The 13,857-nt window shown below is 40.6% G+C and overlaps 1 protein-coding gene across 1 annotated transcript in view; it reads left to right on the forward strand.

The window, feature by feature from the left end:
* Positions 1 to 13,857, forward strand: part of LOC118772458 (cadherin-10-like) — a 52,376-nt gene that overhangs the window by 15,467 nt on the left and 23,052 nt on the right. Inside the window, exon 3 of the mRNA XM_036520807.1 lies at positions 8,232 to 8,526. Coding sequence (XP_036376700.1) covers positions 8,232 to 8,526 — 295 coding nt within the window. The remainder of the gene's footprint in view (positions 1 to 8,231; positions 8,527 to 13,857) is intronic.

Raw genomic sequence — 13,857 nt, forward strand, 5'->3', positions numbered from 1 at the left:
CTTCCACCGCTGATGCATTCTCCGCACTTGGCGCCCAGCTCAGCCCGAAGGTGAATACTAACTGCGGGGCAAACCCAAACTAACAACCCACCAGGGAGACTCATTACCCATAAACTGTTGAATTCTGCGCCTCTTTCCCCCTCATCAGCTCCGGATTTCATTTTGTGACATCAGCCGCAGACCGATGAGGAGGCAGCACGCCATGTAACCTGCAGCGCACTGACAATTTGCTGTATCCGAACTATGCAAGATTTAAGCGGTCTGGGTTGTTATTGGGATTCTGGTTTGTGCCTGATATATAACGGCTTCACAGCCTCCCTGTTAACTTACACTACTGAGACAGTGATGCGAACAAATGTTTCCTCTGAGAATAAGTCCGGATGTAATGTTCAATATCCATCAGCCATTACATTTTTTTTTTCTTTTTCTTTTATTTCTTTTTTTTATGCCAGTCAGAGTGCAAGATTCACAAGCAACTAGGAATGTAACACAGTGAAGGCCTACATTTCAGGCTTGCTTATGGTAAAAAATGCATTGCAGGAATTGCATACCATTCCTGTAGAGTCAAAAACAGCCAAACTGGCTCAGAAAAAGGGCATTAAATGGATTATTTCTGACAGTGGTGACTAAAGTACTGCACTAGCATCTCTAGGAATCCATTAGGGCGCAGCCTCGTCTTGAAGGCGTGCTGTAACCGCTGACATACAATTGGCTGAATGCACCTTGTTTTCCGGCCTACGCAGGGAGGCTTCGGACAAGAGAAGGAATGATTATCGCCATCTTCAAGGTGCCACTTCAGAGCAAAAATGATAGCACAAGAGACGGATAATAGGGGAGGAAAATAGCTGGCAAGTAAAGTATGAAGAAATGGCATCACTTAGTCTTTGCTTGACTGATGGGTACAGCAACCGATGGAACATTTCGAGGTTTGAACTGAATGACTGGTCCACCCGTAATATATGAATGCTTTCAGTGTATATACATATGTTTTTAAAATGTTAATTATTTTACAAGAAAATGAAATGGTTGTAATTTAAAAAGGACCATAGTAGTTACAAGATTTGCAGGTGATATGGAAAATCATAAGACAGGCAGGTGTGTTTGTCTGCCATGCGTGTCTGCACTCATAAATGATTTTCAGAGGCAGGTTTGGTGGTAAACAAGGGTGAGACAAGTGTCAGACAATAGTAAGAGCAATTTTCTCAGCCAGAATCGGGGCTTTATGTTCTTTTGAAAACGTGCTTTTGGGGCAGGGAGTGGGGTGGGGTGTGTGGTGGAACTAATGCATTAGTTAAAACACCAAAACATTAAAAAAGAAAACATTCCACAAGAGGAACTAATAGCATGAGATACTGAGTAACAGCAATGGATGGATGGATAGATGAATGGATGAATGGATGGATGACATCTTTAAAAATTGATTCATTAATTCTTAAAACCTGTCTGCTCTCGAAGCAGAAAAATGTACAGGAAGTGGAACAGCAACATGGAACGTGGCGGGGCATTTTGGATTGCATTACACAAACAGGGCAGTCAGGCATAAACTACTGACAGAGAGAGAGAGAGAGAGACACAGGGAGAGAGAGAGAGAGAGAGAGAGAGAGACAGAGAGACAGAGAGACACAGGGAGAGAGAGAGAGAGGGACAGAGTGAAAGAGACAGAAAGAGGAAGGGAGGGAGAAGGGGTGAGTTAGAAAGATAGACAAGGCAGCCAACGAATGTAAGAAAGACCGTATTAAGAGATGGTGAAAGGAGAGGAGGAGAAAGAATAAGAGAGAGAGAGAGAATGTGAGAAGGAAAGAGAGTGCGAGAGAGAGAAGGGAGGGGGGAGAAACCCTACAATAATTATTCTGTATCCGTCTTGGGCTCAATCTCTGTTTTCCTATCTCTACTCTGCAGCACTAAGCAATGCTCACCAAAGCCCTGACAGGAATAGCCAATGACTTAGCTGCCTTTCCCTGTGTGTGTGGATGGGGATTTTTAATTCATCAAGCTGCTCTTCAGTCAAAGGCTAATTTTGTCCTACATAGAAAAAAAAATGAAAGCAGAAGCCATCTTACTGCACCAAATACAAACCACTCAGTTTTTAAAACCATAATTTTGTGTGCTTCAAAAGACACATAATCACATCCCTCTGTCTTATTTAAAATAAATGTATTCATTTTTACCTTTTTTTCTGTTAAATGTAACGTTAGAAGAGAAGGCCACAGAAGTACCATATAATTAAACTGCCTTTGTTGATTTTTTCTCTATATAACAGTATAAAAGGATCTCACCTCTATATTTTGCAGGAAATTGTTCTTTTCTCAACAGGGTAATGATGTTGACCCGAGGTACTGTGAGCAAGATACAGCACCACAAATTGCAGCTGGATACTGATTTCCCCTGTTGTACATTGGTTACTGTTTTTTTTTTTTTGTTTTGTTTTTTTTTTTAAACAGGTAATAGTATCTGGGGAAATGTGGATACACAGGAATAATAAGCAGTTATTAGTAGTATTGGGGCTATCAGGAGCCACAATGTTGCATGAGTAGGTCTTGGGTGGAGCAATAACATTGTACACTTGTGTAAAGCACTTTACTTAGAAAAACAATCTAGCTAGATAACCAAAAAAAAAAAAACAGTACAACATGAGATGCCCTGGATAATAATATTTGCGTTTGATCTTATGTGAGATAGACATGGAAAGAAAGATGCTGAACATAATTTCTGCATCAGTTCCCAGGGGGGACTTTGAAAGGTGCTCTTAGTGACCGAAGATGTTCGTGTGGCGTGAGTCACTGGTAATGACTGTAATTCAACAGGGGCGTATTATAATTTGAAATAAATTTAATGTGTTTCCAGCACTCATGGGGTGGTCGGTCAGTAATTAGGACATGCAGTTCTAGCCAGTGGGCATTTATGAGCCACCAAAAAGAGACATGGGAGCAGACTTTTGAAACAGTGAGCGTCTGGTGTGGAACGATTTGAGAAACTGGAGTAGAAAAAATAAAAAGACACAGGTCTACATTCAATTAGGCCTGTGGAATGTGGGCAGATGGCACTGGAATTTCAACCTGAGAAATTTGGAATATGGACGATCTTGGGCCACCAAGATGCTGCACAGCAAAAGATATGCTATACACACACACACACACACACACACACATCTTGATATCCTTCCTGATTCTGATGTCTTCTTATTGTTCGTTCTGGTCTCATCCAAATCCAAATAACATTTCAAAAACATTCACATCCATCTCAACTGTTCAGCTCAGCCAGAGAGACAGGACAGAAAAATAAACAGTCTTGAAGAGCAGGGACTACAGAATGTGTGATTTCAGATTTAGTTGTGCTTGGTGTAATTTCGCAGTAACCTCTTAACCATAATCCTAAATCTATAAACCATAAACCATAATCTAACGCTTTATGTAATTTCAGACATGTGCATGCAGACCAGCTGTAGTTAACTTACTTCCATTGCGGTGTAATTGTACGTGTGTGCTGCCAGCAGCCGAAAGCATGACAAAATTGTGAAATGGAACGAAATGCAAATGTGCTCATGAAAGGAACAACTTTACTGTCTGGGGAGGAACATTCACAGCTGGAACGAGGTGTGTACATGTAGCACAGCTCTGTGAGGAAAAGAAGGGAGCATTTGAAGCCTGGGCTGGGAAAGACAGGAAGGTTTAGGAAGTGCAGGACTCGCCCTGGTTTCTTTTGCTTTGAGATGTCTCGGAGAAGGGGCTAATACGATCCCGCCCATCATGATGACCACGCCTACATCGATCTCTGGACTATCGAGAGCCGAGCGGAGGGGTCTTTGGTACGGCTCCGCTTTGGGAGTGCAAAAAGTCCACCGCCTCTTGGCATCAGAGTGAACACTTCATAAGGCCGCTACACCAGCCAGAGACATTTTGAATGCAACTCTTTTTTTTAGGTCAGCAATCTGGCTGTAAAATTCCTATCGACAAAAGGTTCGAAGTCAATGACAGCCGGCCGCTGCGGTTCTCATTCTGTCTAACTGCAGGCAGCGCGGATGAGAGGTGTTACTCTCCCCTGGAAAACAAGCACATCTGACAGTCTGCAATCCTCCTGATACCGTCCACTCTCTGGTAGCTGTAAGCAGGGACAGAAGGCTTGTTTCTTCTTCCTGCTTAATAAAACACTGCCTGGCTTTAGGTATTTGGGTATTTTGCCTTATTTTTCTTCCTATTTTTTTTTCAATCCCTGTTGGGTCAAATTTCTTTCAGTGGCAGTACTGTACATGCATCCCTGATCAAAAGACGTAATGGAAAATTGCAGAAATTATTTGGGATGCTATAGAAATATGAAGAAATATAGAGAGAATGCATAAAAGGAATGATTGTCAACACCTGAGAAGGTACTTCCATGAAATTATAGATCATACTGAGGATGATCCTCAGAATGAGGCCTTAAAGGTCACCTGATCTCTGAATAAAAAAGATTAATTATGATTTAACCCCACCTGTCTGATGGGATGTCAAAACTAATAGAAATTTTGGTCTCCTGGAAAAAGTCAACAAGCTCAAAAAAAGTAATCCTCAATTGATTAGTAAGCCTTCCCAAACACAAGGTTTTTATACTTCAAATGTCTGTTCATAAAATGTGTAGGATGGTTGCACAGCCCAATGCACTGTAGATCCATACAGGAGTAACATAATTATTTATTTCAGGCCCAATTTCTTATTGCGAAGCTCAGCTGCATTTAAGCTTGTTAACGGAATCAATGTTCTAATTCCTCAATTGGACACTACAGCAGAAAACAGTTAATCACTTTTGTGAAAGTGAACACATCCTTTTAACAGGTCCAGCAGCTCGGCCTCAGTATACACACCATAGACTGCGTAGTGAAAAACAATCCATGTCTTTTTGCTTTTTGTAATCCTGAAATGTGCTGCCAAATTGTTTAATAATAGAAAAAAATAATTTAAAAGTGTATTATAAAAGGTTCAGCTGAATTGTTTCCTGTGAGTGAGTTAATCCTTCTTGTGCGAGCAAATTAAAAATGCGTACAAATACTGGCGTGTAAATTTCAGTAAGGAGTGATTAAGCACTGCCACCTTGTGGTCAGTTTGTATGCCTATTGTCTTAAGCTATCTGCGGGTTCAGTGTGCAGCGGGACAGTGCTCCGTTTACCCACATGCGAGATGCAGGCGCAGTGCGTTTCCATAGGGCCGACTGATAGTTCTGCTGCATCATCTGTGGCAGGTGTCTTTGGAAAGCTGTAATTATTGCGTAAAACGTGATGAGGTTGTTCGTGCAAAACGTAATAATGGAGGTGTTAACCCTGTGTTCAGCATCGTGTTTGTCACTGACACGTTTAAATATGGCAGGTTGTATCCTTGTTGTAGAATATTTCATGCTATTTCGTTAGATGTGCTTTATACTAGCACTCTGTAAGTTGTCCTGGATGTAATAACTCACGTACACTGTGCAAGGTATCCAGTGGTATGATGTATACTGGACAAAAATACAGATGTTCAGTATGAAAACTATGTGGTAACCCAAAAAGTATGGTGCAAACTCACAGTTTTTTAACATGGTATTTATATATGTATGTGCACATCTTTGAATGTAGATCTTGAACAGCTGGGTTATTCCTATAACATCCAATGATCAACAAATTTGCCCTTAGTTGTTTCCTGCGTCCCGTCAAGTGCTGATATGAACGCAATAAGCAATGTGTGGCATTTGAATGCCGCATGTTTGCTTTTGTAAGAAAGTGGTAAGCATACTTAAATGAATCGTGCATCTTCTATTGAAGATACTGCCAGTGGTAAAAGGGTTTGTGATTTCTGTGTAAGCCATTCATATGACTTTGCACTTTGCACAGATAAACTAGACCACCATGAGACTGACTTCCTGACTCCCTTCCCTCTCAGTCTAAGCTTTTTCCTTCTCATTTAAGCTAGCTGGCATTCCCTATTGAGAATACGCTTCTTAGTTAATCTTAAATCAAACAGCAGCATGACAACAACAAACAGCAGCATGGTTTTGCTGTTAGGTTGCTGTAACTGTTAAAGCTAAGTAGCATAAGACATGTAAACTCAGTATCACCAGAAATGTGAGCATTTCTCTAATGTCCACTTTTAATACAGAAATGGCTACTAATACTGTTTATGGAATGCTGTAAAAATAATCATTCTGGAGGCACATTACAAATTCTAATAGGCTCCTGTTAACATATTAACCAATGATTCATAAGATACATCATATTAATTATAATCCTACTGCTTTATACTCAACAAACTATGAACAACTCATAGTATTTGTCCTGACTTTTAACAAATTACAAAGGGCTAAAGAGCATGGTGCAACATCCATTAAAAAAAAAACAAAAAAAAAAAAAACAAAAACATTTCAGACTGTAATTGCTGCAAGCGGCTGCAAAGAAACACAACTTGCCACCATCTCTGGTCCCTGCCTCTGTCGTTATTTTTAGGATGATCCCCAGGGTGACATTACAGACAGTTTGCATTAGGAGCTGAAATGGATTAAAAGCCTGAATAATGTTTTGCAGGTTATTTCCAGAGGGTTTTAGTTCACTTAGGATCCTAGCGCTGAGCCTCAGTCTCGGAGTCAATTTTTAGCTGTTCAGACATTCGCAATATCACTCTTTATTGAGCACCACTTGTGCATGAGCAGAAAGTGAATGTCTTCTCCTAATACTTTTTTTTTATTTTTCATTTATTTATTACACCGGGGAATGTGAGTGATTGTTCACAGTCGCAAAGTAAGAGCTGCTCACACATTTCGGAGAGATGAATATTTTAAGTTACAAGTCGAGCTTTAAAATGACAGATCACATAATTAAGTGGATTAATTACATGCTACCGCCGCACAATGCGGCTGTAATTAGCGAAATGGCGGCCTCCAATGTGGGCTGCGTACGGGACGGTGTATTCCACGCGACAGAGCCCTCAGTAATCAGACGTAATGAGGCAGAGATGATTCCAGCACGACTTTAGAGGCCTTTCCCCGGGTCTCGGTCACGACTGCACCTGCTTCTTCAGACCACGCCGGGGATGCAAATGGCTCTCAGACTGAGCACGCCCAGCGCCACTTTTCCCACTTTATTTCTGGACAGCAGAATCAGCCGCCGAAACAGTGACTGACTGATGAGTGACTCACTGGCTGGATGAGGGGTTACAGCAGGAGGGTTTACCACAGTGAAGGGCGGTCTTCTGCCTGTCATCAGTTATTATTTCCTTATGGTTTACATGCTGGCCGTTTTGTTTAAAACATACATATTTCATCAAAGCACTCAAATATTGTACTAGTCATATACATGGTGGACAGTTCATCCAAGGGTATCAGCTGTTCCCATGTTTTTAATTTTTATTTATTTATTTATTTTTCCCCCAGACTGTGCACTGCAATGTATTTTTTATCAGACGGAAAATGTCTTGTTTCAGAAATGATTACTTCAGGTGGCAGGCTCAATCAGAAGGAGAGGCAGTGCAATCACTTGGAGAGGAATGGCTTTGGGTACGAGCTCACGTTGCTTAGAAACAGGTCGAAAATGTTCTGCTCGGAATGTGGTGGCTAACCTTTTCAGACAGACCGCAGTAAGGATTGAAATATGTATTTTGTAAGATGTGGAAGACGTTCGTTAACATTTTTTTTTCTTTACTCCAAATTAATCAGCTTCCCCTGCCAGCAAACTGTAGCAAACACGGCCCCTCTGTTGCAAAAATAACATTCCTACCATAAAACTTATAGTATTAATTAGTCATTTTCAGTCAGGAAACATTTGTTGGATGGAAATGTGCTGTAGTGCTTTAGGAGATGGTTACACTTTTTTGTGAAAATTGGCATAAGCTCCTTTTTCATGAGCTATTGTTGGGTTTTATAAAACTCTGTAGATGGCCAGGTTGAAAGTATGTAGTTATATGACATTACATATACACAACCACACACATTTAAAATCTTCTTATACACATATACATATCCATATACATTATGACATAATATTCCACAAGCTACTTGACTTGAATTGAGTCAGTATATACTTGAATGTGTACATGACATGTGTGAAAATGTCATAATTGATCAAGATATTGTAAGCATATAAATAAAGCTAACTATGCCAGTAGGATGGGGTGTTGGAGGGGGCTTGTATTTAATTGCTCTTAATTACATTATGTATTCATTATATTTACATTTTAGCAAGAGTTACAATGTGAATGTTTTTGTCTGTGAGTCTCACTCCAGTGTCCCCTCCACAGCTCCACTCTGACCAGGACAGGGGGGACGGCACCGTGAAGTACGTTCTCAGCGGGGACGGGGCCGGCAGCCTGTTCCTGATTGATGAAAACTCAGGCGACATCCACGCCACCAAGAGGCTGGACCGGGAGGAGAAGGCCTTCTATCCGCTCCGTGCCCAGGCAGTCAACAAGACAACGGGCCGGCCGCTGGAGCCCGAGTCTGAGTTCATCATCAAGATCCACGACATCAACGACAACGAGCCAAAGTTCACCAAGGAGGTCTACATTGCGAGCGTGCCCGAGATGTCGAGCATCGGTGAGTTAAATGGGGCATCTTTTAGAGCTGGTTCGCTGCTGTCTGGTAGACACACTGACTTTAACAGATGTCTACGTACATGGGCTAAGGGCCATGAGGACTCTAACTTTATTAATACTACTAATAGTTGGGTATATAAGCCTTTCAGGATGAAGGAGGGAAACTGTGGGGTGGGACAGGAGCTGTCTTGAGTGTGTCCATCTCTCCCTGTCACCACCCTTCCCCTACCTCTCGAACAGTAGAACATGACATTGGTTACCTCTGTTCCACTACTGCCTCATTGTGGTAACAATCCAAGGTGAACAGGACTCCATTCGAGATCTTTCTCGACTGTGCTCACAGCCCTGGATCTGATTGTCTGTCGGTTTCGCTGTTTATCATTTCATACTGAAACAGGATCCAGACATGATGGTGACACAGCCTTTGAAGAGAGGACCACTTTAGGAAAGAGCAAGACTTGCTTATTGCTCAGATTGTAAATGATGAAACTGTCAACATGTTCAAGTTACACATCGATACATTCAGAAGATGTTTTTCTATGTGATTCAGGCTGTCTTAAAGTGATCAGAGATCTATCCACAGACAGTGCAACTTCTTTGACTTCTTTGTTTTGTCGTTCTGTATCCACTCTAATGAAAACACCTTTCTTGTAGTATGTCTGGCTTGTGACATCAAGAAATGGGATGGCTAATGGATTGGGCTGGGTTCTACAATAACAGGACATACTCTCTCTCTCCGGTTCACTGAGCAATTAACTCCCTCAGCAATGAAATACAGTACCTAACAGGAGGTCTTCATGAGGGCAAAAGGACTAATAATGCACTTCCAGATGTGAAATGGTACCTGTTTGGTTCTTATTTCTTTGAAATCATGTGCTTAATTAGTTTGTATACATTGCAGTTCCTCTGTGATGGTTGCAGTGTTGTTTCAGGCACTGTGAACTGTCAATCTTTGATCTGACATGATGACTTTCCTCCAGTGGCGTCGTTAGGTCCGATCATTCAGGGCTATAGCCCCAAATATTTTAAGCCTAGCCCTGAATATTTTCACCCTGAAAAAGGAGGTGTTTATAGCAAAACAACAGACAGACTGTGTAACAGAGCGGAACTTGACTTGCAGCGTCCGAAGGTGTGATAATATTTATTTATTATAAAAGTAGATACAGTATAACCTCCCCAACCTACCAATGCCGATCTCCCTTCAAAAAAGAAGACAAGCCCCAGGCAAACTTGACTTAGCCCCTGATCTTTTCAATAGCTAGAAACACCCCTGCTTTCCTCCAAGTCTGTTTTTCTTCCTCCTGCATTTCTTGGTTTGGATCACCGAGGCCTGAGTATCAGCTGTCGATGATGCAGTTTCCATCGCGGGACTTCAGAACGAGCCACTGCCAACAACACAAAAATGTGTTCCAAATTCTTAGGCTGGAATTGAAGCTGGCTGTTTGAAGCAATAACTATTAGGCCATCATATATTTTCATGTATTTGTTTTTTTTTCATATTCACATCTTCTCTACGCTTATTTTTATGCCACATTGTGATGGTAACTTGGAGGAAATTTTTAACCCTTTCGCATGGAACTTATTTTATTAGGATGACCATACGTCCTCTTTTTCTCGGATATGTCCTTGTATTGGGATGCATGTTTTAGGTCCCAAAACGAGGACATGTCCGGGAAAAAGAGGACGTATGGTCACCCTAATTTTATGCTATGTAGCGTGTTTGTTATGTTACATGGCTTGTTATGTCTTCATTAGCATTAGCTTCTCATAGTTTTCACCACCGCATATGCTATATTTTTTAAGTTTAAATCACTGTTTCCTTAAAATTAAAATTAAAATCCTTCCTAAAATTAGCTTTTTACCATACCGTACACGCTAAAGGGCTAATCACACTGGTGTGACCGTACGTGCAAAAGGGTAATGTGCAAGAAAAAAATTTTTGGGTAAAAAAGACATAAAATGCTTGATACACTTAAATGAATGTGTTTTGGCCAGGCCCATGTTTTGTGTTCTCTGAGGTTTTCGAACAGGGCTAGATACTTAGAAGATACTTAAGCAGGCTTGTGTTAGGCTTGTATTCAGTCCCTGTTAGCTGACACTGCATCTAACCCCCCCCCCCCCCCCCCCCCCAAAAAAAAAAAAAAAAAATTAGATCACAAGAGGTGTTATGATACATGTATATACCTTACAGGTTTCCAGAAGGTGGGAAATGGCCCTGATGTTAACCATGCTTTTTGTACCTAGCATGAACCAAATTAGGCTTCATTTCTAACCTCTAATATACATGCAACGATATTCTATGAGCAAAGATTGAAGAAACATTACATCAGACAATATTGAATTGAATCAAAATCAAATTATTTGAGGAGAGCTGTTTTGCCTTATCGTGCCCAGTTGAATTGATTGAACTATCTTTAATTCATGAACGGGAAAAGGCAGCATCTGCACACAAATGCTAACTGGCAAATTGAAATTAATTTTTAAAGAAGCTATAAAAGGTTCATTAATGACAAGGGCCCACACCAACGTCCCTAAAACCGTGAGGCGGTCTTTGTGAAAGGACTGAGAAAAGCCGAGCACACAGCCATTAGGTGTCCCATGGTACTGTTCACAATGAACAGAGGTGGCAATCTGTCTCTTTGATACAGCAATCAATCCACTGACTTGCCACTCTACTGAACATTCAAGCACACAGTGGCTCCTATGAGTCTCCAAGCAGGGTTGCTATGTTAGTTGTGGTTGTGGCAAGACATTGTCTTTTGAAAATTTTTTCTTACCCTCTGTCATTGCCTGATTTTAACATACTTTGACATTTTTGAAAGTTTTATATGACCTTCTTTTGGAAATTCGGCTATGCTGTTTGGGATCATTTTGTATGATCTTTCTCTCTAAAGCAACAAAGTGTCAAATGGGAAGCACTGCACAAATTCATCACACTGTTATTATATTCAAATACAGCATTAGTTTTTCCCAGTGGTCCGCCTGAAATATTAATAATACAGACCCCTTTCAATCCTCCTTGTACATCCTCTAGATGTGCTCCTAAGTCTTGAATAAATTATTGTGTTGTGACTCCCAACTGATGGAGTGTGAAGAATGTTAGTCCTCATAAAAAAAAAGAATAATACCAGAAAAATGACCAATCATGTTTCAGTATCTGTCTGCTGACTACTCAAACTTAAATTTTCTAACCTTTTTGACCTTTTCCTCATAACCATATTTCAAGATCCGTCACTGCATAGATTTTAAATCCTGATAGCAAGATGGTCTAGTATTTATGTGCCCTTGGTGCCCTTGAAATTGAAAACACTTGTTCCCTCCCTACTCACACAACACTAAACTCATGATCATTTTGTAGATAAGCCCTGACACAAGGACTGAAGATTCAATAATAGTGGGGGAAAAAACAGCTGTGTTTTTATTGTTTGCTGGTTTGTTTTGTTCCCAAGCTGAAAATCAGCATGTGGTATCAGATTTGACCGTTTGGTGGCATATCCTTCAGAGGAGCCATGTGTCCACATGTGGGAATGTGGAAGCTGTTAATCAAAGCCGTGAACCGTGAAGGCAGACCCCCGGTCTCCTCTCTGGTTCGCGGCGCGGAAAAATCCGAACGCGACAGATGTTTCGGTGTTCATTAGTATGCTCGAGGACGGCCCGAGCCAAGCGCGCGGCAGCAGAGGTCCCGCGGATGCCAAGGACGGCGGTCGGGTTTGTGGCGGGGACAGCACGCACCGCACGCAACGTCGCAGGGCCCAGACTGTTGTCGGAGGCTGGTCACCTCTACAGGAAACTCTGTCAAACTGAAACTGCCATTGTGAAGGGGATCAGAAGAGTGTTGTATTTTGAGTTATCATACATTGTTTTAGAATATGTTTATGATGGCCTGTATCAGCCAACAGTTTTGGAGGGTGTTTCTGTATTTTCACTATTGTCCACATTTTACAATAAGTGTAACTACATCAAAACTATGAAATAACGCAAATGGTAGTATGCGGGGACCAAAAACGTGTTAACATTCTTACAGTCCTAGGCAATCCTAGGCATCAAATAACATTAGTAAGTGTCTGAATCTGTTGAATAAATAAATAAAAAATAACACAAACAATACTGTATTATCAGCTGCATGTCCTTTTCCATTTCCAGTTTAGGGAATGAAGTTATGTTTCCAGTCAGGTGCAATAAGGATCATTTTCACTTTGTGGAGGTTGTTGCTATTCATAGAATGATAACCCAAAATTAATACAAAGCATCATTGGGGAGGATACTGGATAAAAGGGCTAACAATATTTGTAAGGAAACAGACCTTGTTGAGAAATATTTCCCCAGTAGAACAGGCTGCCTTTTCTATGTCTGTTGTTATTATTGAGCTAATAGAGACATATCAAGAATTTTGTTTGGGGAAATGAACATTTAGGATTGCGCCCATTATTGTTATTATTGCTGCTATAATTCACATTCCTATAATCATTACTATTATGAATACAAGAAGAAGAGCACTCAAAGTTAAATAGTATTTCTAGTACCTCTATATAGTGACAGTAAAAAATACCATAGCATCCCTATAGCATGCTTATCCCCACCCCTTGCTGTTTTATGAGTAGTATCTCAGTGTGTTTTGGATTCTTTGATCTAGTGGTAGTGTTATGCTCACACTCATTGCTTTGGGAGTGTTATTATCCTGGTCTGACACAGCTTGAATAGATACACTTCTGTTCAGTTGTGCTGAAAGTTGCTTTGGATAAGAGTTTCTGCTAAATAAATGTAATCTAATGTAATATAATGTAATTAGCTTACTTGAGTATAAGTTATACCATATTACCTGTCATGTCTTTTATTTATTAATTTACAGCATCTGATCTTTAAAAAAAAAAAACAATCTGTAACAAGCCAATGTAAATGTCTAGTTAGCCAGCATTTGGGAAATTAGCTAACCACATTTTGTATCTACTGTTTAGTTCAGTGGTGGACATAGCTACCAGTATGAGAGGATAACGACTTGGCTTTCTAGCACAGTAGCTTGCTGCGTATTATCTGCTGAAATTAACTTCTTAACTGCTGAACTTCTTAAAGTTAAATAACAGCTGTTCACCCAAATAACTAGATGCATGATTTTGTTACAGTGAAGGAAAAGTGACACTGATCTTCAGCGGTAAAACAGGGAACTGTTTCACGCTGATGTAATCTTTCATCATTTCTCAGAGGGAGAAATTACCCTTCTCTCCACCCTTGACTACAGCAAAGCTATGTAAGCATGGGAAACAAATATCAGCTAATATATTAATACAGTATGTAGAAGCAAATAAGATTCTGTCACAGCTAGGTAATTCTGATA

Source organism: Megalops cyprinoides, chromosome 2 (assembly GCF_013368585.1).
Source record: "Megalops cyprinoides isolate fMegCyp1 chromosome 2, fMegCyp1.pri, whole genome shotgun sequence".
Taxonomy (NCBI): Eukaryota; Metazoa; Chordata; class Actinopteri; order Elopiformes; family Megalopidae; genus Megalops; species Megalops cyprinoides.